Source organism: Vicugna pacos, chromosome 5 (genome assembly GCF_048564905.1).
Source record: "Vicugna pacos chromosome 5, VicPac4, whole genome shotgun sequence".
NCBI lineage: Eukaryota > Metazoa > Chordata > Mammalia > Artiodactyla > Camelidae > Vicugna > Vicugna pacos.
This window is the reverse complement of record NC_132991.1, coordinates 70,304,453-70,331,073: the sequence shown is the minus strand read 5'-3', so window position 1 is coordinate 70,331,073 and position 26,621 is coordinate 70,304,453. Positions and strand designations below refer to the sequence as shown.

The window sequence follows — 26,621 nt, the reverse complement described above, 5'->3', positions numbered from 1 at the left end:
CAGCACTTCAGTGTGGCTCTCCGCCCTGGTGTCTAAGAAGATTTAGTGGGATTTGTAAATGGCACTGATGAAATTACTCATGAGGCTGGATGTGGCCCCCGGCACTGTAGGCACTTGGAAGGTGCTAGATGCAGCCTTTCCTCTCAGACCTTCCCTTGGTCTGGCTCTCGCTTGCTGCGATGCTAGCTCTTTGCTCTCTGACAGCCTGCCAGCGGACGGGCCGGCCTTCACTACCTCCTCTTCATCCTCCACTTCCACCTCCCTCAGTGTTCCCTTCCTTCTACAAGCCTGCTGCCTTGAAAGAAAAAAGCCAACAAAACCCTCAGGTGCACTTTACTGAGATTCTCGTGGGAGGTCGAGGGAGTGCTGCCTCAGGCCGGCACCTGATCTTGGTCTGCATTCCAGTTCCTGGGTTCTGAGCAGGGTCCTGACTCAGCAGAGCTCCCTCGGCTCACCTTTATGCCTGAGTTTTGAAAGCAGTCATACTTAGCAGTGCTTGAATCACTAAGATGCTTGAGGACAATCTTTTGTTGAAATACCCAGAGGAATGGAAGCATGGTTTGATGCCAGCTTTGCAGGCTTTTCCACATCCTCCAGTGGGCGGGAAGCAGATTAACAATTTATCATGTGGAGCCTTCGTCCTCGTGTTGCTAGCCCGGGAGGCCTGAACGAACCATTGCATGAATATCCAATTTTGTTTAATATGTGTTAGACCTGGGGATATGTATTATCCCCCAGATGTCCATCTGGTAAACTCTCTGGGCACATAATTATGTTAACAAGTATAAGCAACAAAAATGTACTGTGATCCTGTAGCAGGTAAGGAAATTAGCGAAGGCCCCTTCCTTACACCATCCTCTCGCCCAGCACACACAGGCTGCAGGATCTGTGACCTTGTTTGGGGACTGAGGGCATGGGGGGCTGTGTGAGGCAGTCCTGGCACTCTCACTGTGGTCTGCCCCTCTCCCGCCCCCGCAGAGTGGGAAGACACCCCAGCTCCTATCACGTGCAGGTATTTCCCTTGGTCACGCACCTTGCCTGCTCTCAAAACCTGGAGGCTCTAATTAGCAGCCTTCTCGACGGAGGAGGGGAATCCTAATTTCTTCTTGCCATCATCATTTCCTTCCCTTTCTGTCTGTTTTTCGCTATTTCCCCAGTAAGTCTGGCAGGTTCTCTGAGCTCCCCCCAGAGACTGTAGGGTTCACAAGGATGAAAGGAACCTTTTTTTAACCCACAGCTTTATTCCCAGTGCCCCCCTTGCCTGGCACGTGGCAGGCACTCAGCAAATGCTTGTCCAGTGGACGAATGTTTTGTCAGTCTCCCCATTTCTAGTGCTCCTTGGGGCCTCTCCTGTGCAGCCATCTCACTCCTGTGCAACCCGGCTTCACTCCACTGGTGAAGAGAATGGAGCACCTATTACCTGCAAGTCTCACGTGACCTGTAGCTCCTAAGTCAGCGGGAGCCCAGCCCCTTCCATGCCTAAGAGGTTGTCCTGGACTCCTGTTCCATGTCTGCTGGAAGTCAGAAGCCCTCTCTAAGATGCGTGGGGTTCAGGGATGGGAGCGGAGCTTAACATTCTCATGCTCACTCTGCCTTCAGGCTCTTGCCTCTCCCCATCTCTTCAGCCCCACACTGACCCAGGTGTGAAACTCAGCCTCACCCTCAGGGGCTGTGTGTGTGCGCGTACACGAACACGTGTGCCCACAGACACTCAGAGCATTCACACAAAGTGTGATGAAGATCTGGACATCCCCAGCAAGGCTCACATCACACTCCTCGCCATACACATCTCACAAGAGTATGTGCAGTCTGCCTGCCCTTGGAAGCTCATTTGCCCACCCCACTATGGGGATTTCTCCCAGCATCCTCACCCCACACAGCCCCTAGCCTTCCGGCTGATTCTCCCTCTCTCTTCTCACCCCCTTTCTAGAGGGAATAAAAATTCAAAACATTTTCTCAGGCAGAGTAGCTTAACCCTGTTGTCACTGGGCTCCTGACTCCCCATCTCTGGGTTCTCACCTTGTGCCCCTCACAGCGGATCCATTAGCCTTGTTTTCCTCAACTAACGTAGCACTGCCCTCTCCAGCAATGGCCTCTGTTGTAGCTACATTTGTGACCTTGACAGGGATGCTGTATATCCCTCATAATCACAGAAGCAGAAGCCCATTGACTTAACCCAGCATTTCATACAAATGACGAACGTATGCTCGTTCGTGAGCAGATGATCTCTGGAAAGAAACACAAGATGCTGGTGGGAGTTGAAACCCCCAGGGAGGGGAACTGAGTAAATCAGGTCAGGAAAGAGATGGGATAAAGACTTTCTTCTTACCATACAACTTTCTGGATCATGTATTTCCTATATTTAAAACACACTGACGTCACACATATCTCATGTCAATAAAAAAGGTACAGGTCTCCCAATATGACAGTTCCACCAAGGCGGTCATAACTCCAGTGACCTCAGGCCACATGCATCATGGGGAGAGCTGACGTCTGTGCCTGATGGATAAGGCTTCATGCCCAGTTCTGTAGAATTTGCTCTGCACTGTACACGTCAGCTCTTTGCATAAGGATTTCCTGGTTGGAAAGAGCCAAGCTCCTCAGCACATGGTCCTTACTCTCCAGGGTTTAGGTTGCATCATCTGGATGAGGAGCCCCAAAACGCCTATAGGTGAAGCCCAGGAACCACTTCTTACCTTGGCAAATATTCTAAAATATTTCCTCTTAAGAGGAAATAAACTTTCAGCACTGAATTTTAAAAGTACGTCTGATGGAGAATAAAAAGTGTATCTGATGGAACAATCTGAATAGTAAATAAAGTAACAAGGATGAAAACTGCAGTGTATTGAAGCACATTAAATGTGAGTTCACAATTGAACTATACAAATGAGTCAAAAAATCTCATTGGTCGCTTTTAGAGGAACAACTATAAAACTGATAAATAAAAAGAGAATCAAGCATTAATCCTGCTTTACCTCTACAAACTGTGCTTCATGATAACCAAAGAGTTGGTAAGGGAAAGTTTCTCTTTATGGAAGTTTTCCAGTAAATAAATGAAGGAGTGACAGAATCTGAAATACCATCATTTTTCAAACCCTATTGATCTAAGCAATGATCACCAATGGCTGCTAATACCATAAAAAATAGAAATGTTCTTTGTATTGCCTATAAATTTATTTCAAGATGTAGAAATTTGAATACATTCAGGTAATATTTTTTTCAGGAGGAATATTTATAAGTGCGTCCTGTCATTTGTCTGCTGATGGAAGTATATAACACAAAGTAATTTCTCCTGAAATAAAAAACAAATCTGAATCTAATCAAATTTCTGTGTCTCATAACAAATTTATAGAAAATATAAAAGAATGGGTTAAATAATAGTACGGATGTGCAGCCAGCAAAACTGAGAACTTGGACAACTCTACAGGACGTACCACCTGGTTTGTTTAACAAATGAATTGCAAGGGAGGAAAAAAGAGAGAGAGATGGGAGGGAATCTGTAGATTAAAACAGATTTAGGAGTCAGTCAGCCAGTTGTAATGAACAGGCCTTGTGTAGATCCCGGTTCAAACAAACTGTTTAAAAAATGTATGGGCCATTTAGGGAATTTTGAATGCTGAGTAGGTATCTGATAACATTAAATTATCATGAATGTTTTTGAGTATTATAGTAATACTATCTTTTAGATATCTATAGTAAAATATTTATGGTTGAAATGAGAATTTTAAAAATCTGACATTTATGCTTATATATATAAAATAAAATCTGTGAAAGGGTATATAAGGGATTTTTGAAGATGTGTTGCTTCCAGAAAGGGAGCTAGGAGTCAGGATGGGAGAGAAATGAACTTTCGGACAGATAACTATTTACTTTATGCAAGTAATACCTTTTCAAAGGACTGACTAAAAAATATATTAAATATAAGGGAAAAAAAGTTAATGTAACCTTGAATTGCTTGGAGGAGTGAGATGGCATAGACTCATATTACAGAGAATGGATGGATTGATTCAGACCCATATTTCTCGAAGTAAGTCTTAGGACCATTTGGCTCAGAATTGGGCCCCCATGTCTCCCTCCTAGCCAGAATCTGGGAGAGTGAAGCCCAGAGACATTGGAGAATTATTACAGGCCTTGATAACCTGAGTGCCAGCTTTTCAAGTACTTATTACATTGTTTTGGAACTTTCGAAATTCATAGGGCCAAAATGCTCTCAAATTGAAATTCAAAGCAGTACAATTCTGAAAATCTGAAAGGGCTTTTTTTTCCCTCCAATTTGCTGACAATGATTTAATCAGCAGATGTCACTATGTAGTGTGGGGAGCATCCCTTCCATGTTGCCTCATTTTTGGAAAGTGAGAGTCTGTTTCTGGCATCGTAGCATAGAAATATTTATGGTGATCTTGTATTTTGTTTAGTGAAAATATTTTTACTTTTACTTCCAGTGCTTATTTAAAGTTTATCTTTGATTAAGCATTCTTTTCTTTTGTTTTTGTTTTTCACCCCCAGCATCATTGACAAAGAAGTTTCATTAATGGCAGAAATGGATAAAGTTAAAGAAGAAGCCAGTAAGTAGACACATGGTTATTTGATTGGGAGCCTTGCAATCAGTAGGTCACACTGACGGTGATGTGGATTCTGAGTGGGGTCCTAAAATTCACACTGAATCCAGGCTCATGAGCTCTGTAACCTTAGGCAAGTCACTTAGCCCCTGGAACCTCAGCAACCTCCAGTGCCCAAAGGATGAAGTAGTAGCACCCACTGAGCACAAGGCAGAACAGGCACTCAGCAAACAATGCGAGTCAGTGGAATTTATTTAATAAAGTCCAAGGGGACTTTTGTGCATATAAAGGCCTACTTATAGTTAATTGGGTTATAATGACATTGAATTTAGTATTAAATTTTAAAACACAAGACTTTTTTCCTTTTTAAAAATTTTTTATTGAAGTATAGTCGATTAACAATGTTGTGTTAATTTCTGGTGTGCAGCCTAGTGATTCATTTATACATATACATATATACTCCTTTTCATGTTCTTTTCCATTATAGGCTATTACAAGGTGTTGAATATAATTCCCCATGCTATACAGTAGGACCCTATTGTTTATCTATTTTATATATAGTAGTTAGTATCTGCAAATCTCAAACTCCCAGTTTATCTCCCTATCCACCCGCCCTAGTAACCATAAGTTTGTTTTCTATGTCTGTGAGTCTATCTCTGTTTTGTAAATAAGTTAAATTGTGTTTGTTTGTTTTTTTTAGATTCCACATATTAGTGATATCATACGGTATTTTTTTTCTTTTTCTGGCTTACTTTACTTAGTATGATGATTTCTAGGTCCATTCATGTTGCTGCAAATGGCATTATTTATTCTTTTTATGGCTAAATAGTATTCCATTGTGTGTATATACCACAACTTCTTTATTTAGTCATCTGTCAACCGACATTTAGGTTGCTTCCACGTCTTGGCTATTGTAAATAGTGCATATTCACAACTTACAAATCTTGCTATACACTTATACAGTCCTTTTCACTTGGTTTCTTAAGTTCAACTAACTCAAGTTTACCAAATTAAATTCCTCAAAAAATTAGTCCCATTTGGAAGTTAATTCAATTCCCCTTAACGTTTTGAATTACATTTATAAATTTAATATGTCTGATTTTTTTCAAGCACTTCAGATGCCTGACAAGGCAAACTCACAAGCTTAATGGGCAAAATATTCTGAGCTCTTAAGCAACTCTTCTAAGATTAATAATTCAAACTTAGAGATGTACTAAATGAAGTTCTCTTAAAACACTCCAAGTCTGTTTACAGACTTAGTCAAATTCACTGACACCTGCCAACTTAACACCTCAAAAGAAAATCAATTACACATTTTAAATTGAAAACACAAGTGAGATTGCTTAATGTACCACATACTCTATTTTAATAATGAGCACATGTAGGTAATATTGATTATTGCAAATTTTTTTTCTAAATTTAACACAAAATGTGATTACTCTAGGTTTGATTTACCTTACTATTTTTGTACCTATTTCTAAACCTTTCCACTGTTGTAAAGTTACCCAACAGCCAGGAGGGCAGATTTGCCATCTCAGATAGGCTGAGGTTCATGGGTTGGAGATTTCTACTGAAACAAGATTGCTCAGTCAGATTCAACACAAGTAGACATGCTGAGCCCTCTCTCGTTATTAAATTCAGTCTGTTCTGCTAATGGGAACCCTAAAACTGTATTTTTCAGCTAGGATTAAGTTTCACAATCCTTATTTCCTAGGCTTTTCATCTTTACCCAAATTTTATCTCATAAATTGGATAAATGGCAGTCTGCAACCCCAACCAAGTTTTATTAGCTAAATTTCTTTACTTTTGACTGCAGTGCCTTTCTTTTTATCAGAATGAAGGATCAGACCAGATTCTTCATTCCTTTAACATTTTTCTTGCCTGGCCCTTGGCCATAATTCAAGTCATTTTATGGAAAACAGTTACATCACCATTTTTGTTAGATAATTTTTCCAAGTAATTTTAAACAACTTTTAGAGTCTAAAATACAGCAAATTTTATTAAATAAAACTAAACGTGCTCCAGGGTTAAGCTGTGGAATATTTAGCTACTTACACAATCCCTTTGATTGTGCGATTATTTTATTCTTATGAAATTTGTTGATTTCTCCAATAAAAGTAGATTACCCCATGACTTGGAATTTTCCCTCTTTCTCTTTTTCAGTGTCATATCCTAATGATTTTTAAATGCTAACAGGCAACACAGACATAAATGTTTCCCTGGCACCAAAATAGAAAGTTCCCAACACATCACTTTCTCAGAGGCTAACAAAAGACCTCAGATTTCAAGCGCTGCTTCTTGGGACAATAGTACTTGGTCTCAAAACCCGTGGAATTTGGAGCATCTCTGGAGAGCATACTCATTTTTAAAACTCATTCAATCAGTAAACATTTCTTGTGTGCTTCCTATGGTCTCAGCACCAGTAGAGAGAGTGGGACAAACAACAAACAGATAAATCTGGGACCTACACTCCTGGAGCTTTCAGGCTAGCTTGAAATCTGTTAAACAAATTACTGTACTTAATTCATTATCTATACACTGTGGGATCCAATATTAGTATACATGAGTGTAATTGCAACAAGAAAGAAGTATATTCTAGATGACTGTATCTCACTTTATTAACAGTATTTGTAGTTAGCATTTTTGAGTTTACTATTCTAAACAGTCCACACAGGTTATTTCATTTAGTTCCATAATCACCCTGTGTGGGATTTATGATTATTACATTTCACAGATGAAGAAACTAAGGCTGTAGTGCTATGATCTCATACTCTGCAAACCCAGGGAACAAGAGACCTAGACAGGCATGTTCTTGGAGTGTCAGATTTACTAGAGACTAGCAGGGAGCTATAGCTCAAGTGGTAGAGTGCATGCCTAGGATGCACAAGGTCCTGGGTTCAATCCCCAGTACCTCCATTAAAAAAGAAACCAATCAGCAAAGACAAATTCATTAGAGGTGGGCAGAAAACTTTTATCTTAACAGGAATTTAGATCTATTATGAAGTAAAATGCAAAATTCACAAGAATTTTCAAGGAATCAAAAGATTTCAAGGAATCTTTGTGCTTGAAGAGCTACTTCTGCTCCAGCTCCCCTACCCCAAGAGTTTGAGTACACCCTCTGCTAAGGAGTATTATTCTGCTAAGCCCTAAAATTTTCTGCGATTCAGGTAATGTGAGCAAGCTTCTGAAGGGTTTCAGAAACTTGAAGGAATTTATAAATCCTAGTGAGCAAATGGATTTTGGCACACCAGATACTGTTTATAAAACTATGTAAATAATATTAATCGAGTCTTGAATGCAGTGAAAATCTAAAGCTGTAGGGAACTGTGTCCCTGTACGGATCTCCCAAAGGATGGTGCTTTCAAAATGTACTTATTATTCTATTTTAAATTATAGGATCAGTGAATCTTAGGAACTGATCTGTTTTACTTTTGCTTTTGGTTTCTGTGATTGATGTTTTTGAGGTGAAAATGTTGGCTCCCCCCAAAGAATATTGGCTTTAGATCTCAAGTTTAGGGCTTTTTCATAATGAAAGTCTTTGAAATGTTAATGAGACTATATGTAAAACTCATCCCAACACTTGCTGATGCAAAGTATTCATTCCCATGCACATTTGCATGAGTGTAAACTCAGAATTTGTTGGTGATCTTGCACCTGCATTCCTATTTTAGGGCCCGTTTATATCTATTTCTACAAAATCTTTTGTTTGGGATGAATGCCCAAGTTCTACTTAATCAAAAAGAACAATTGTCCCTAATTGTCACCAGTCCCACAAATGATCCATTAAGAAAAGTCAGATCTGTTTAACAGTGTAGTCACTCAGGGTCTGCTGACCTGTTTATTAGCTGCTCATCAAAGCTGGGCCTTCAGAATTTCTGTTTTATCTTAACTTTGCAAGAGAAAAGTACCTCATTTCATCTTCCTACTCAAGAATCACTCCCTCATTCCCCAGGCTTTAGTGCCGTCCATATGTTGAATTATAATGGGAAATAAATAATCAATCAAAGGTATGAGGGCCTAGATATCCTTAAGTGGCCCCTGTAGAAAAAGAACTTCTTTCTTTGCATATTCCCTTTAAGTAATGCATTTATTCATTCATTGGAATCCTCCATTCAGCAAGCGTATTGGGACCCACTGTATACCAGGCCCTGGGTATGGTGGACACAGAGAACTACATGTGCAGGGCGAGGTGGCCCCAGGCACACTGGGCATCATGCTCCATCTAAAAGGGGCAGCGACTCCTCAGCTCTAGCCAGTGGTTGCCAAATGGCAGTGCTGGCCAACTGTGGCCAGAAATTCCCATATTTTAAGAGAAGCCAGAAGTCCAGCTTTCGAATGGAATTGCTTAATTTTCAAATGTGGGCAATTTGTAAAAGTAATGTGTGGGCCAGAAATATACATATGTACTCTGTGGTCCAAAGTGATAGTGTGCCATCTTTTTCTAACTGCTGGTCTGACTGGGTCACCTGGGAATCATTCAGTAATACCTTGTCTCCATTCAGACGAAAATTCCTTTCCATCCCATCATCAGTACAAGATTTTCACTAGCTCCTCTGTGTTCTGAAATGCCACCAGGCACAGTTCAGGCTCTGCCCAGCTACGTGGTGTTGTAAACAGGAGGTGGGGGAGTCCCGGTAAATAACCAAAGCATGATTAGAATAGTGTGGGAGATGATTAGACTTTATGAGCTGTAGATTAGTTATTTTGACACTCAGTATTGGTACAGCATAAAAAGGTAATGTTTCTCTGTCTGAAGAATGGTTTATGGTTTACAGGAAATCTTAACTCTTTTTTAAAATTTTTAAATTAATCTTTCTTGAGGAGGGATTAAGTTTATTTATCTATTTATTTAAAATATGCGGCTCTGGGGCTTGAACCCAGGACCTCATGTACGCTAGGCATATACTCTACCACTGAGCTATACCCTCCCCACCTTTACTCTTAATTGATCTTTAACTTCTATGGGGGTTTTTGAAGTGACTATTTTTGACATTTATAAATGAAGAACTCTTACAGTCAGAAATCATGTTGGCTGGGCACATGCGCTGTGAATCTGGTCTAATAAAGCAGTTGACCCTTATTCAGCCAAAAAAAGAATGTGAATTCAATGTGCATGTGATATTAGTTAGATGGGCTTTTGTTATACTGGTCTAATAAAGCAGTTGACCCCTGTTCAGCCAAGAATGGAATGTGAATTTAATGTGCAAATCGTATCAGTGATATGGACTTTTCTTTTGTTATTACTCAAAACCTTTGTCCAAAAGAAATTCATATGTGACTAGAATGAGAGAACTGCAAGTCTGTCTATTATGGAATCAAACTTTTTATTTAAATCTTGCCCAGTGAGTTTGTATTCATTGCCTTTCACTGAACTCTACGATCTTTTGGGAAACACATGTGCACACACACAAACACACACACGTGCACACAAATTAACCTGTGGGCTCTTCCATCTACTTGAACCTTTAGTTCATCTGACAGATGTGTGAAATGGGATGCCAAGAACTCCCTCGTGTCTTCTCTGCATGTGCAGATGCTAAAGAGTGCACATGAATCCAGCTCAAGCTGGCTTTGACTCATCCTTGAAATTTTTCCATTGCGGACACTTTTAACAAAGATAAGACACTCTGGTCTGGAACTTCTCTCTGGTTGCAAAATGGAAACATATCTGCAGAGTTGCAAAAGCAGAGGCATTTTTTAGCTTACAAAAAGCTAATAAAGTCAAACTTTTATGTCCCATTTCGGTAACACAGCTAGTCACCCTAAATGAGTATATGTTAAAGTTCAGAAGGTCTGATGTTACATTTTAATAGTACAACACCAACAAAAAAATGGTTTTTGCTTGGGGGGCTCCCAGTCATTCAGATAGGATTTTAGTAAGTGTCTTTTCTTGGGGATACTTGTTCTGAGTAATGCACAAAGTTGAAAGTCCAAATTAAGTAAGTGAGATCAGATGCCAGTGAGGAAAATGAAGAAGGTTGTGGGTGTACAGTGAATCAGAAAGGACCATGTTTGGTTCAAGGCTCGGGTGATAAAGGCATAAGGAAATGAGCAGTTGGCAACAAGCACCGGGGCAAACCCACCTCGGTGACCAACTCAGGAAACAGCCATGGCCCAACAAAACGGTCAGTCTGCGGAGGGAGACCCGAGTCCATGACATTAGGTCATTTAATATGTTTAAATCTGTGGCCTTAATGCATTCTTCCTTCTTACTTGGCAGTGGAAATCCTGACTGCTCGTCAAAAGAAAGCAGAAGAACTAAAGAGACTTACTGATCTAGCCAGTCAGATGGCAGAGATGCAGCTGGCCGAACTCAGGGCAGAAATTAAGGTCAGTTCTAAAATATCACAGCCTGAACCCCGTGCCAGGGTTCCGATCCCCATTATGTCTGTTCTGCATCCAGAAGGTGCAGCTCTCTGAGGATCTAACATCATACACCCAGCTCTCTTTCACAGGGTTGAGGTACAGAAAACAGAAGGGGAAAGAACCACCTAATCACTGTACGTCAGTATACTGTGGGCGGAAGGGAGATGTCATTACAGAGGAGACGTACACGCTGTTTTCTTCGTCAGTGGAACTGACCCAAATAAAATGTATTCAGGTATAAATTATAGCGGGGCTGGGAGCTATTATTTTTACCGTGTGTAATTTATGTGTAGGTACATGAACGCACACACACGTGGACACACACTAAGTATAAACTTGGTATAGCAGTAAGGAGTCTGAAGAATGCACAGTATGGGGAGACTTCTGTATCCTTTTCCATCTTACTTGCTCTTTTATTAAGAAGACCACCCACAAATCTGTATTTACTGGATTTCTTCAGCTGCACGCAACAGAAAATGATGCTGGGTCGCCTCAAGAACAAGCAGGAGTTGAAAGAGTCTGAGCGTAGCTCACCAAAGCAGAGCGTGCTCTGAAGACTGGAGGCTCCAGGCAGAGCCCCAGGCGGCCACCTGGCTGATGTAGGCAACGTGACTACCACACACTCTCCAGGGTACCCTCCGAGCGAGTGCCCTCCAGATGTCACCACCCCTTGTGCCACCCCACTTGATTCATATGCCGCAGAGAGAGATTCTGATCGATCGGCCTCCATTTGGGTCACACAGGTCTTGACTGACAGACCCACCAGTGCTGTGAATCTTCAAAACTGCGTTGGGGCACAGTTACCAGGAGGAGAAGTTGTTACCAGAAAGGCAAAAACGACTATCTACTGCCAAATAGGAAGAAGCTACAGTTTATACATTTTCCTTTATCCTCTTTTTCCCCAGTATACTGTGCGTACGTACATGCACACGTACTCCAGCTTCTGGCCAACTCCCAGGGGACCAGAGTACTTTGCAGACACAGTCGCTACTGGCTTTATAAGTAGGACTGTCTGCTCATCGCAGCATGAAACCGGTTGAATATGATAGAGGGTGGCAGGTGATTTTTCCGTCCCCACCATCCTGGTTTCATCCATGAAAGGCAGCCCCTTGGGGATGAGGACCTCCCCTGAGGGTCCTGAGAATTTCCAGACACCTTTCCCTTCTCACCTGCTCTCCTGGTCTTTGTTGCCTCCACAGTCAGTTGCAGTTTCCTCCTGACTAGTCTTTCTGCCTCCACTGTCTCCTTCCAGCCCAGCCATCCGCCGTAAGACTGGAGTCATTTGAGCAGATGTGGTCTCCCCTAATAGGGTTTACTCTTCCCCTTAGAATAAAACCCACAACTCACCACTGGAACACCAGCATATATATTCCAGTTTCCATCTCCCCCTTGTTAGAACATCAAGTGAGGAGTATGAAGTTGCCAGCTTCCTAGTCTATTGAAATTGACTCATCTTCCAACTTTTATTTCTACCCATCAAAATCCCACTTATTGTACAATGGTTAATAGCACAGGCTTTGGAGTGAAACGGTCCAGATCCTGCAAGCTTGGATAAGTTAAATATTCTCTTAGATTTTTAGAACCTCTATTCCCCCTCTGTAAATTCAAGTTCATAATAGTACTGATTTCATAATAATATGATCAGATGAAAATGAGATTATCAGTTAAGAATTTGGCCCATATCTGATAAGTATTCAATATTTTTAAATGTTCCAGATCAAATGCTTCCTCTTACATAACTCTTTCCCCACTCCCCTCAATAGGAAATAATTTCTTCTCCTTTTTTATTCCTAAAGCACCTACCACATTCTACCTTATATTGTTTTTAGTGGTATCTGTCTCTCTTGGCATGTGGTAAACTTGCGGAGGGACTGAGTCATAGTTATTTCTGTATTTCTCACTCTGTCATCTACATAGATCTTAATTTTAAATGAATTGAAAAGGAATCTCTTTCCCACTTCCTTTAACAGCACTTGAAATTCTACCATTCAAGATAATGTTTTCTAGATACTAAAGGCTTTTTGAACTTCCTGGTTTCCTGTTAAAATGGAGACGGATGTCTAGGTGGAATGACATGCTTTCCCGTAAGGGGTGATACCTTAGCAGGCCATTGACCAGACTGGGAAGACTGCCGAAGGCAACCCAAAAACTTGCACCAGGACACCAAGTGCTAGGAGTAGAAGGAGGTGTGGGTGCTAAGAGGTTAAGCAGATGAGTCCTGTATCACAGGTTTGTCTGAGCCCTGGCAGGAGAAAGAGAGGACCCATACATATTCCCAGAACAGGAAGATGATCGTGCCCCCAGCGGGTCAAAACCAAACTGGCTTTAATGGAGCCTCCCAGTGACAAGTGGGCGAGCCTCTCCACGTGGGGATGCTTTACCACCGTCAGTGGTGGCTGAAGAGCAGAGCGGATGATCTGCGGCATGCCTCTGTCATTTCTGTAATCCTGGGGCTCCTGTCTCTTCCCTACAGCACTTTGTCAGCGAGCGTAAATATGATGAAGAGCTCGGGAAAGCTGCCCGCTTCTCCTGTGACATTGAACAGCTGAAGGCCCAAATCATGCTCTGCGGAGAAAGTGAGTTTTGCATACTTGCTAAATAATTCTGTATGAGTGAGCTTGGTGCTATTTGGAGTTACTATCAGAAATGTCAGGTGTGCCGCCCCCAGGGGGCTAGAGTGAGGTCTAAAGAGATTTAATGATCTAAGGTCATGACATCAGTCACTGGAAATGTCAGGATTTGAACTTCGAGTCTTCAAATGCCACCACCCATCAGTAAATCCCCAGGATTTATTAAGCTGAACAGAACGGGTCAACTAGTTTATACCTTTTGCAAACTTTTCTTAAGCATGGCCAGATCCACTGTCTCTCTGATTTCAAACAGCGTGGTTCTACAGAGACTTGTTCCACCGAGAGCAAGTCTCCCTAATAAGTCTGGGGACAATAGGCTATTGTCAGGAAGGGCCCGGCTGTCGCTTGTGTGTGTGTGTGTGTGTGTGTGTCCATCCTCAGCAGCGCCCTAGCCTCTCCCTTAATTAGAGCAGCTAATGTGCAACCAAATTGGCTGATCCTTTTCTCCCGACTCCAGCCCACCCGCCAGGGGAGGAGGGAACAAGCACTAAAGTGGCTTCAAGGAGGCAAGAAGGACTGGTGAAGGACACAGGCTATCCGTAGCCTCGTGGGGGGCTCAAACATTGAGATTTGGCTGCTCCCTTTTTTTCAAAGTGGAAATTGCTTTTTTTCCCCTGAGTAAGTGTATAAAATATAAGCTTGATCTAAAAATTACAAAACTATATTAAATAGAACATGACATTACTTTTGTGGCCTCTCCACACTTTTTATGCACATATAATCTGTGTGTGAATTATATTATATTTAATTACTACTTCCCATCATTTACTATGCTATACGACACACAGAGTAATATATAATTTGCTTTTATCGTTTCGCAATATATGGTTGACATTTTTCCATGTCCATCTATTTAACCCATAAATTATTTAAATATAATTTGACACAATCAGTCCCTTGATTGTGGACATTTAGGTTGCTTCCAGTTTTTCACTATCAAAACAACACTGCTGTGAGCATCTTTGTTCACATATCGTTGGCAATTATCTGATTTTCTGCCTGCCTTTCTTTTAAATTATTTTCTATTTTCTTTTTTTTCTGTACACCCTCCCCCCTTTATGAAAGAATCTACCCCATTTGCCGTTCTCCATCCCCAGATTCTGCCCCATCTCTTAAAAACTGGACTGCCTGATTCACAGGTGGAAATTTAGCTGCCCATTCTAGTCTCCACTTCAGCCTGACGATGGTTGAGACCCTGGTGCCAAGTGACTCTCCCCCTCGGAGGAGGGGAGTATGGTGCAGCATCACCTGCTCTCTGGAGCACTTCCAGTGCCATCTAGTGGTTGGAACCATCCCTCACCAAACTCCAAGTGTCCACCTTGGAAGGCAACCTCCCATGTTGGAGACAGGAGTCCTCAGAAGGCCCTTTTCTTCTCAGCTTTGTTGAGAGCACACTGAAAGCCCACAGCTCCTGAACTGGAAATAGCAATGACCCCTACAAAGCTGCACCTAGTAAGCATGAGAGCCCCTAACATCCCCGGTCATGTTTGGACAGCCCCCAGCGTGAAGTGAAGGAACTGGCGACACATCCCTGTCCTTTCCGTTTCTGATGTTCAGTGATCCCTACTCATCACTCCAAATCCTCAGAAAGAATGCTAGGTTAAGTCTGATCCAACACAGGTAGCAGAGAAAATTGCTTTTGAAAACTGGTGACAATTTTTTAAGATTCAGAGGTCTTGCTGTCCTGCCTGGCAGTCAAATTCTGGTGAACTTTGAGAGGGAAGTCATGACTCTGTCCTTGAACTGATTCCCTCTGGCCCAATTCAGCATAATCACATAGAAATCATCGCATCAAAAACCACCCTTTTCAGATCCAGCGGGAAGGGTGATAAACATTGAACAGACCCGCCTGAGCCCTGCCAGGGATCTGTCTGACTAGCCTACCTTGACTTTAGCACTGGAATTGTGGCAGATTTGCAATGGGGCTGAAGGAAACAGAGTTGATAGAAGGCCAGAGAATGTGGCTCTACAGGAATATAGAAGATGCTTGGGGACATCTTTGGGTCTGGAAGGCCTGGCCCCAAGGTCGGCGGATGTGCAGTACCCCAGGGTGACAGAATTCCTGACACCCAACATCACCCCATTCCCATAGTCTTAGAACATCGTGGCCCTGACAGGCCAAGTATCCGTGTACCTCTCTGTGTTTCTGTATCCCTGCGATACCAGCTGGTCCAGAGATCTGACAAGGACAGCAAGAACGGGTTTGGTAACAGGGAACCCGGAGGCAGGGCCCATTTGCGGGCAGGGCCGAGAGGACACCTCAGGATTTCATTTTCCCTCTTCCCACGGTGGTTCTTGGCCTAAGGAATAATATCAGAGTTGCTCAGATGGGCCTTATTTCCTACAAATGTCTCTCAGCTTGGTGGTCTCCATGCACCAAGGTGCTTTTACAAATGACGTCTTCCAAAAAAAAGAAACTTAATGTTTTTATGACGCTTCTGCCGGTTGCTCCATCTCCTGAGGGGTTACTGAGGCAGCCGTGTGCGTGGCACAGCCCCTGACCCCAAGCGCTTTCTTGTTGCAGTTACACATCCAAAGAACAACTATTCCTCAAGAACTCCCTGCAGCTCGCTACTGCCGCTGCTCAACGCTCACGCCGCCGCCTCTGGAAAACAGAGCAGCTTTCCCCGAAAATCATCCAATCACAACAAGCCCTCCGAGGGTAAAGCAGCAAACCCAAAAGTGGCCGGCAACCTTCCCGGCGCCGACAGCTCCCACCAGGCCGTGCCGGCTGCTAAGCAGGTAAACTCCTCCTCCGGGAAGGCCACCCCGCGCCGCCTCCAGGTGTCCTGCAGAACCTGGTGCGCGGTGCCTGGGAAAGCAAGCAGAGGAAGGACAGGACAACTGCCAGTCACAGCCAGGCTCCGCCCGCCCCCAGCAGCGGCCTGACCTCGGGAGCCTCCACGGCCTGACGGGCCTCACAGAGCTCCCCCGGTCCCACCAGTCCCCGTTTCCTAGGCGGTTTCCCCTGTGGAGGAAGTGGTCATGCCTTGAGTGCCACCATCCCCATGTCCCCACATATGTAAGGGACACACACAGACATGGGAACAAGATTCAGAACTTGGCTTCTGACATATTAGTGCAAACAAATCTGGCATGTTTTTTTAAGATCCTTTAATTCCCATTTATGTTTAATTTATCAGTAAGAGGCCAAAGTTAGTTCAAACCTCTCTTTTGATGTGGAAGGTGTAGTTCAGTGGTAGAGCATATGCTTAACATGCACGAGGTCCTAGGTTCAATCCCCAGCACCTCCATTAAAAAATAAATAAGGGCTGAGGGTATAGCTCAGCGGGTAGAGTGTGTGCTTAGCACGCACGGGGTCCTGTGTTCCATCCCCAGTGCCTCCGTTAAATAAAAAATAATAAATAATAAGTAAATAAATAAACCTAATTACCACCCCCCAAAAAACTTCTTTCATCTCTTAGGTTTTCAGTAAAAAATATATTTCAAAATGATGTTATTAATTCTTATCTACTACAAACCCTAAACGTTGATGTATCCAGAGGGTAGCCTCTCTCCTTCTGCTTCTCCACTATATCCTTGAAAAGTGATTTCCCCCTTATCGTCAGAGAATGACCAAGAAATGGGACTTGATGATTCAGAAGTTGGGCATATTCTAAAGATATTTTTCATGATCTTTAAGAAAGAGAGCTTGAATAAGGAGACATTTTTTTAAAGCATTCCAAAATGTTGGTTTTCCAACAAATGCCCTGTTGGGTTCTGTGGCCTTGCTCTCTTAGAATTCTCATTAGTGAGGCTGACAGGCATTTCTCTGGCCCCAGATGTCTTCATAACTTGAAAGCAGCAATTTGGCAAGGAGTATTTCATAGATTCATATCCAAGACCATAATCAAATCTGTTTCACTTTTCGTCTAAATACATCTTCACAGCTTTTGTTCTTTGCTCATTATTAAACCCCATACTAAAATGAAGTCTAAAATTTAGTCTGAGTTTCTCTGTCACAGTTTCCTTAAAAACAAAGGAGACCAGCTCAAATGCTATCCATGTCGATACTTTTTCAGCTGCTTCATCATTTTCAGCAAAGCATTTCAGGTGATGGCTCATTTAAGTTTAACGATGTATCTGAGCCGGGCAAGGGCCCTTGTGCTGGGCCCTGTGCTTTAGAGTAAACCCTGGTGGTCCGCCCCTAGTCGTGGCCCTCCCTATAGAGCAAGACCAGGATGTGGTGACCCAGAATCCACACTCTCCCATCTGGGAAGTGCTCCAAAGACTGGAATTCTGTTCCCAGATGGCTCCAAGCCTACTCCAGGGTCTGTTTGGACTCCTGCCCTGGATGCTTCACCTTGAGGGCTGACCGCACCACCAGTGTGCACACGCTGAGGTCCAAAGGGTGATGATTTGTGGGGGTGGGGAACGAAGCTTAGGTGAGCAGGCTGGATGGTCCACGTCCCTGCGTACAAGGCCCTGTCGCAGTGCGGGATGGAGCCAGAGGTAAGAGGAGACGACGCTCAGGCCCAGAGCGTGTGGGCCGCCTTTGTACTCCTGCCCGGGACCCCAGTTACCCAGGGGTGGGTCTGCCCTGAACCGAGACCATCCAGTCCCAAGGCGCAAATTAAGACCTTCACATATTTGTAACTCACAAAATTACATGTTTTAGTAATAGAGGTTTGATTTTTCAAACAAGGTCTGTGTTCATGTAACACCCTACTTAGGGATCTTGTCGGGAGGGCATATGTGAAGTGGAAGTGACTCCCCCATTTTCTAACTGTAGACCTTGAGCAAGTCCTTTATCCTCATCTATAAAATGAAACACGGAATAGCAACTCCCTGAAAGGTGACTGCAATGATAAATGAGGTGACTCGTGGTCAAGTACCTGCTTGGTGCCCGGCACACTTAAGCACTGAAGAGCTACTGACCTCAAGGAGTTCAGAAACCTGTCCTTTATACCAGGACACCCAGGCTAACCCATCGCTTCCTTTTTACTCATCCATTTATATTCTAGGTTGCAGATTTGTTGAAGGTTGCTAGGTTTTCAGTCTGATGCAAAACTCACTGGCTGAGAACTGCAGAACGTTTAGAAAAAAGAACTAATTATCTCTATGAAAATACACGTTACCATTATATCTCACTGAGATCTACCAGCGCCACCTCATCCCTGTGTTTACCCAAGACAATATTTCTGAACTACGGTATTTGTTTTGAAATAAAATAGAAAAGCTGCTTTAGAGAAGAAAAATTACAAACAGAATGTTACGTTTTTCTTCCTATGTGTAATGAGAACTCCTGTACGTAGTCTATACAGAATGTCCCTGAAATGTTTACGGTAGAGAATCATCCTTTCCCTGCCTCTGTGTTACGTTGCATTCTGTTTTATTTCACGCACACTTTATAGGTTTTATTTGGCCTGGTTCTTGAGTTGTCTGTCTTACACTTCTGTAACCTCTCTTGCGACATCAGTGGAGTTCCATTTACAAGGCAGTCCACTGTTCTTTGAAGCCTGAGGATTTAATCAGCTTGACCTCATTTGCATGTTGTCCCATCCTTCTGGGGTGTAAGAAAGCTCACCTGCTTTAGAGGTTTGGTTTCCCTCCCTTATGTCGACTGATGTCATCTGGGGTTTGTCGGCGTCTAATACCTACCTCTTCTCTTTTCTTTTTTTTTCCCTTTGGTAGAATGGGTCTTCTAGCCAAAGACGAAGATTTAATCCGCAGTATCACAACAACAGGCTCAATGGGTCTGCCAAGCCACAGGGCAGCAGCGGTCACGAGGCCGAGCCGATGGGGAAGGGCGGCAGCCGCCACGAACACAGGAGACAGCCGCACAACGGCTTCCGCCCCAAAAACAAAGGCGGCGCCAAAAACCCAGAGGCCTCGTTGGGGACCAAGACCCCTGAGGCCCCGGCCCATCCGGAAAAGCCCCGGCGAAGGCAGCACGCTGCAGACAGCGCAGAGGCCAGGCCTTTCCGGGGGAACATGTCCAGGGTTTCCCAGTGCAACCTCTGCCCCACGAGGATAGAAGTTTCCACAGATGCCGCTGTTCTCTCCGTCCCAGCTGTGACGTTGGTGGCCTGAGAGAGGGGAGGAAAAAAAAAAAGCAGTTTTCACTCAGTTTCGGTTCCCTGCCCGAGGTGCTGACCCAGTTCGCTGCCAAAAGAGAGTCCATCCAAATCTACAAACCCCGAACGGCCGTGTCATCCTCTCTTAACCATTTTTACTAATTCTAATAATCAGCTCTAGCTTGCTTCATAACTTTCATGGCTTTGCTTGATCTGTTGGCGCTTTTTCTCATCCAGACATTGCAGCATTTTAGCCAGGCAGTATTTACTCATTTGTTAGGAAAATCAACATGTGGCTGAAGGTCAGAGGCTCAGTAGCAACCTATGTTGTAGCAGTGATGTCAGTCCATTGATCGTCCTTAGAGAGTTAAAGTTGGAAAAAAGAATTCTTATTGATCAGACAAACATGATCTGCTGAAGACACATGCGCTTTTGTAGAATTTAACATCTGGTGTTTTTCTGAAATATATATATATATACATATATTGCTTTATTTGAAACAAATTAAAATATGCAGCATTTGACACCTGGCTTGTTTTTTATTTGTTTGTTTGTTTGTTTGTATCTTGTAATTGTTGCCCGCTTTATAATTAAATGTACTGTGTAGTGCTTTTAAGAAAACTCTAGAGGTTTGGGCACAGAGCTCTGTACAGTATCATTTCTCTCAGGACAAGTAGCCTTTCAGACAAGATCATGCCTCACAATGGCCCTGCCAGTACATTACACACATTATAGATGGATGTGTACCCCAGCCATCTTAGACACTATGTGATAGTTTGGAAACTTTGGTTGCAGGTAACATAAACCTCGGCGCAGGCTAGTTTAAACGATAAAGAAAATGTATTGGTTCGGTGGCTGAAAAGCCCAGCATCGAAGTCTGCCTTGGGTCCAGCTGGATCAGAACTCCAGCTCCTTTCTCTTGATTATCTCAGCTCTCCCTTCCTCCTCAGGCTGACACTATATTCAGAATGGTGGCAAACAGCTGCCTCCCTCCTAAGATTCACATCCATCCCCACACTGTCCAGAAGAAAAGAGAAGCTCTCCAGGTAGCATCCACAGGGAGCAAGGGTCTTTCTCAGAAGTCCCAGCAAGGGTCTTGCATATCGTTGGCCTAGACTGCTGGTAAGCGGGTCCCTAAACTAATCATCAAAGTTGGGGAGGGAGCAGCAAATGAGATGTGCTAATTAGCATAGACCAACCAGAGCCCACCCCCGGAGATGGGACTGACGGGCTCCCCAGAAGCACAAGGATTGTGTGGAGAAGGGGTCCTGTTACTTGAGGAAGGGAGAATGAATACATGGGGGGCACACCCCAAGTAGCCCCAAGTTCTCGGTCTTTTAAGTGCAGGACAGCTCCCTTTGACCACTGCTTCCATCGAACTTCCATGTGTCCTGCAGATTTGTTGGCCTCTTTCAAGTTCAAACGCTTATTTTCAGCTCAATGTTAACATTTTTTCTGGCAGCCCAGGTTCGATGGTTCTCTTCCACAGAGCAGCCTTCAGCAGCTGAGCCTGCACACCATGCAGGCATCCATTTCTTCTTTTGCCAAGTGCGGGAGGATGTTTGCTCTCTCTGGAGAGAACTTTCTGAGGTCTCTGGGTGTACCCAGAGATTTAATAGGAATTTTAAATGTTAAGTCACATTCTGGGAAGGAAGGAAGAGTTGTTTCTTCAAATAAGAAAGATAAATGTTCAAGACTGCAATCCCTGTTTATTCCATCTGAGGCCCTGGATTTATATTTTACAAGACAGAAAAGACTTTCACAAATTTTGTATACTAAGATTTGGCTCAACACAGAAGAATGTCAGTTTAAATGTGACAGCTTTAAAGATGAGTCAGATGGTTCTTGCAACAGGAAAACCATGAGTTCGGCAGGTCAGGAGCACACCTGCCTTTGTCAGGGGTGGACCTCCCCACCCTCAACCCGCTCATGCTGCTCTCGGGGTTAAGAAAGCTCACTTGCATTCCTAAGCACATAGCAAACGCTCCCAGGTCACTGAAAAGAAACAAAAAAGAATGCTAAAAATTATTCAGACCTGTTTATGTCTGTTTCCTAGATTTTGCCTTTCCTGTAGACCCTGGGCATGTAAACATTTACCAGTTTGCATTTTTGAAATGGTAATTTTAATATTTTACTGCCAGGGTCAGACCATTGAAGTACTACATTATATATCTCCATCTGTTCTGGTGGAATCATTGATTTCTAGTGATACTAGAAATCTGGGTTGAATTCTGCCATTCTTTTAAAATGTTTTAAACTTCTTCACAATATGAATCCACGGGCTATGAGCACTCTCTACTTAATGCACAATAGCCACAAGAATGGATTCTTCTCTCTCAAACATTTCTCTAGGAGAGGTTAAAACATTCCGATACCCAGGAAGGTTAAATAACTTCAAAACTCACCTATATTGTACCACCAAGACTCCATGTGTTAAATGCAAATCTCCCTGTTGGGTTCCCAATTACATTCCAAATTTACATTTCATCTGAGAATCTCTACATACTCCAGCTCTGCCCAGTGGAGCCTATTCTAGGGGTGCTGAATGCAGCGAGGCTCAGAGGTTAAACACAAGTTGGCACAAAATTCACCCTCACGAAGGGCTGGACAAGAGTTTGTGGGGGAGAAACACATACTATGTCTAATTGAAAGCTCAGTTCACTCGCACTTCAATTCTGCTGATATCAGAAAAAGAGATTCTAAGTTGACCTTCTTAGGGAAGCATGATATTAAGAGGAAGTTAGCAGAGCAAAAGCGACTTGCAGATTTTTGCCAAAGTAAGATTTAGGGGTTCTGACTCTGAAAGCCTCGATCTCGATTTAACCAGAAGAGGGAATCCAGGGCCTGGACAGTTCTCTTCCTAGGGCAAGGTGGGGCAGGTGGGTTGGGGGTGCGGGGAGAAGGGGGAACAGCAGAGATAAAAAGGGAGATGCTGAATTCAACACTACCTATGACTATGCTTTCTCCTGTCCTCCATCCGCCTCTTTCCATACTGTATCCTAGGTTGCCTTTTTAGAGTGCCCTCTTGTGTCTACAGATGGTAACACGTTCAATTCTCAGCAAACATTCTAGTTACAGCATCCTTAAAATATGTAATGGTACCTTTTTTTTCAATACCACACTTGCTTCAAAGCGAGTCCAGATCTAAAATTCAGGCACAGGTGAGCTAGGATTCCATGCTCCCCCAGGTGCCAAAAACCAAAGTAAAAGAGAAAGAAATAGTCCCTTGATCCCAAATTTCCTAAAATGCTAAATAGCAAAAGAAAGTAATAATTAATAAAATAATTATTCAAGTGACTAATACATTGCTCCAGCACTTTCTTAAAAGTACTGAGCCATCTTAACTGCTCTACTGTAGTGAGAAAAAATACGAAGAGTTGCTAGGTCCCAGGGATTTCCTATGTTACTTCGTAATTTGCGGTGCAATTTTAATACTACTTGTTACAAACTGTTACAAGGCTTTTTTCCCCCCATTCTTTTGCTTTTGCCAACAAACCTTTATAAATCCTAAGGGAGTTTTCTGCCTACTCTTGGTTTCCAAGAATCAGGTCCCCAATCCTTGGAGGCAGATCAGCTCAAACGAGAGTTTAATCTCATTACAGCTGCCCCTCAGGCAAACACACCCCCATCTGGATCCAGTCATGCCATCTGAGAAACACACAAGGTTCTTACAAATTCTTTTTGGTGGTTGACTCAGAAGCCCCCTTGTTTGTGAACTCTGCTTCTTCCTACAGCTCAGAAGAGGTTTCAGTGCTACCACTAAGTTCAAGTTTCACAGGAGAAATTCCCACACAGTTTTTAAAGAAGAAATAAATTCAACGGCAAAGTTGTTTATTTGCCTGAAAGAGTATGTAGATTTCTGTATATATATATTTCTTTTTCAGAATCATGACCGTAACAGTGACCAAAAAATATCTACAGAAAATAAATGTATAAAGCTCTTCTTGTCAAAAACAGAAAACTACCCTATTTTTAACTTAAGTTTGAGTTTAATTTACCTATTCCTAGTCTTGTGAGAGAACACATGCTTTCTGTAAATTATTATCTTTATGTAACAAGCTGGCTAGTAACCTCATTACCACTCTGCTAGTGCCTGACACACAGTAGGTACTCAATAAATACAAGGGAGAGAGCAGATATGAAAGAATAACCAACTCTAATACCCCTAGAAAAGTCTGGAGTTTGAATGGCTTGGGCGAAATAACCCAGTAAGTCAATTCTAAAGAAGATGGGAAGAGAGCAGAGCAGCTAAATTTCTGCCCCTGGTGTACATTGCCTGGATTCACATCCCCCTCCCCCCACCTCCTGGCTGTGTAAACTTGGGCGTATTTCTAAACATCTCAATGCTGCAGTTTCCCCGTGGGTAAATGGGACTAGTAACTACACCTTGTCACAAGAAGTGAATAAGTTAATATTTGCAAAGCACTTAGAGTAATACCTGACACTTTGTATGGAGACAGGAACCACAGAGTAATTTGAAAGGGGACACTTTAAAAAGTATATGGGGAAGCTTTAGAGAAAGAGAAATGTATGTATATATGAAGTAGTAATTAGTAATGGGGTTAGCTACCAAAGAAAACAGGAATGGCAGATACTGGAACAGTTACTACTAGAGCTCGAGGCAGAGGAAAGAATGTTTGGGAGGGCCCCCCCCCCACTCACCCCTACCCCTAAGGCTGAGATTCTGACCTTGCTGGGGAGGGTGTGACCGTGGCCCACTAGAGGCCAAGAAGCTCACTGCGGTGCCGGCAAGCAAGAAGCCCCCACAGGGCACTGGAGAACCAGGGAGATTTCCTGGAGGAGCTGGCCGGCTTGCCAGGCAACCACCGGCAGGGGTGCTGCTGAACTCCCTGGGGATCTTGTGGGGGCACCAGGAAGCCTCCTGCGGGAGTGTGGTTGAATTTTCTGGAGATCCAGCAGGGACTGGAAGCTGCTGCTGCTGACACTCGGGCCTCTGGGGGGATCCTACACCCCAACAAAGCACTCACTACAGGAGTAAGAACACAGGGACACACACTGATCAGGAAGAAGCCCTTTCCTCACGCAGTGACCTGTCAGTGGCAAAGCCAGCTGGCTAAAAGGAAGTGCTTGGGAGGTCCAGCTCCCGGATCACAAGCAGGACAGTGAAGAGTGGACGTGGAACCAAGAGGCAAAGAGTCGCTCCCTGGCACACCCTTAGAAAGCACTGTAACAGTATTTGACAAATAAATCCTAGCTCTGCACACAGACGCCTCTATGTCCCATCTGGCTCATCTCTGGGAGGAATGTCGAGCTCCCACAAGAAAGGGCCTAAAATAGTGCTTAAGGGCCTGGACTCGAGGAAGATGATATGCATGTGAATCTTGCCCTTGCCTCGTACTAGATGTTAGGCAGCTTAGCAAACTTCTCTGTGCTTGCTTCTCCATCTGTAAAATGAGGATAGTAATAATACGCCTACATCATAGGGGCTGCTGTATTAAATAAGTTAATATATAAAGGGCTTAGAACAGTACATCTTAGTCTTTATTAGGTAGTTGCTTGGTGAGAACAGCAAACAAACATGTTTCTAATATTATATCAAAACCAGAAATATAAGGGAGAGCTAAAAGGATCAATTTTCTTTAATTGGCAGGCCAAGACATCCTTCCTTTGGTACCATCCTCCCCCTCAGTTCCCAGGGCTTCACTCCTGCCTATGACTGACAGCTCCATTGTTCTTTCACTCATCCACACCCTCCCTAATTAGGAGAGGCAGTTATTAAGTACTTTGGTCAGGTTAAGTCATCCAGCTAAAGCAATGGTTCTCAACTGGGAGTATTCGATCTTGTGTCTGCCTCCCACCCCCAGGAGCCGTTTGGAAGTCTGGAGACATTCTGAGTATCACAACTGGGGCAGGGACGCTGCTCAACATCCCACAGTACACAGTGCAGTTGCCCACAATAAGGAATTAGCCAGTCCAAAGCATCAATAGTATGACGGTTGAAATACCCGGATCTGGAGGGCCCAAGGGATTTGGAGAAAGAAAAGAGAAACAGCAGATAAGCAAGGCCACGGTGCCTCGTTCCTCCTGCTACACTGGGTTCCTGGTTGATTCAAGCTACGCTACAAAATCCAGACTGTCTGGCCCACAGCTGGAGTCTAAATGCACAATTTCTAATGTCCTTGGGCTATTCATGTCATCTACATAGAAGTTAAGTTCCTACCTCTTCCAAACCAAGAAATTAGGGCATAAGTTCTTGAAAGAGCTGCTATGAAGCAGAATGTCCAAATCTTTAAGATATCTTGGCAGAAGGAAGCAATATTTGCCTTTTTCCAACTTTAACAAATATACTACCTTTTTCTTTCCATAAAGTGCTTTTTGCTGAAAACAAGCTTCTCTTCTAAGCTTCAGGCCCCCAAATTCATTTCTGGAGCTGAGCAAAATTTTACTAAGGTAATGAGGGCTTTAGGGTAAAAGAAGGGGAAGTATGAGAAGCAACACTGTAAAATGAAAAGTTGTTAAGTAAACAAGTAGGACAGAATACTGCCTGACAGTTACCGTAAAATTCTGTTTGTCTTAGCCACAGCCTACATCAGGAAGTGTCTAGCTAGCAAATATTAGATGTGTATGGGCTGTCTGAGGCAACACATGTGAACAAAATAAAATTAGCTTTTGTGTAACAATGTAAACCATGTGTAGCTCATGAGGCTGACGAGACTATAAGTGAAAACAGTCCCTTTGAGGCTGCACCACCAACCAAATTCCATGAATATGAAATTCGGAAAACAGCTGGAAACCACCGTGGGTTTTTTTTTGGTTTTTGTTTTTTTCTGTTAGCTATTCATGCTGTTTCCTTTTCTGGCTGTACTGCATGCTTGAAATCCTGCATTTGACTTCATCTGATGGAAAACTGCAGCCCTCAAACACAGGATCACTCATCCACTGTCCACTGGCTGAGAACTCAGCAACTTGTTGACAGTTTTCAAGGGAGAGTTTCAGCATATGGGAAAATGACAGTATTTTCCATAATTAAAAAGTTCCTGGTTAACTGAGGGATACACATAAATCATTTAAAAATACTTTTCAGTTGC

At 43.2% G+C, this 26,621-nt stretch overlaps 1 protein-coding gene and 1 non-coding gene across 9 annotated transcripts in view; both read left to right on the top strand.

The window, feature by feature from the left end:
- Positions 1–20,096, top strand: part of SPATS2L (spermatogenesis associated serine rich 2 like) — a 157,368-nt gene extending 137,272 nt beyond the window's left edge. For all 8 annotated transcript variants that reach the window (XM_072961513.1, XM_072961511.1, XM_072961512.1 and 5 more), the window contains 5 exons: positions 4,507–4,565; positions 10,780–10,889; positions 13,399–13,501; positions 16,080–16,297; positions 19,190–20,096. In XM_072961513.1, coding sequence (XP_072817614.1) covers positions 4,507–4,565; positions 10,780–10,889; positions 13,399–13,501; positions 16,080–16,297; positions 19,190–19,588 — 889 coding nt within the window. In that variant the 3' untranslated portion in view covers positions 19,589–20,096. The remainder of the gene's footprint in view (positions 1–4,506; positions 4,566–10,779; positions 10,890–13,398; positions 13,502–16,079; positions 16,298–19,189) is intronic.
- TRNAP-AGG (transfer RNA proline (anticodon AGG)) lies at positions 7,403–7,475 on the top strand. Its single transcript has one exon. It is a non-coding gene; the product is annotated as a tRNA-Pro (tRNA).
- Positions 20,097–26,621: the final 6,525 nt, after the last annotated feature.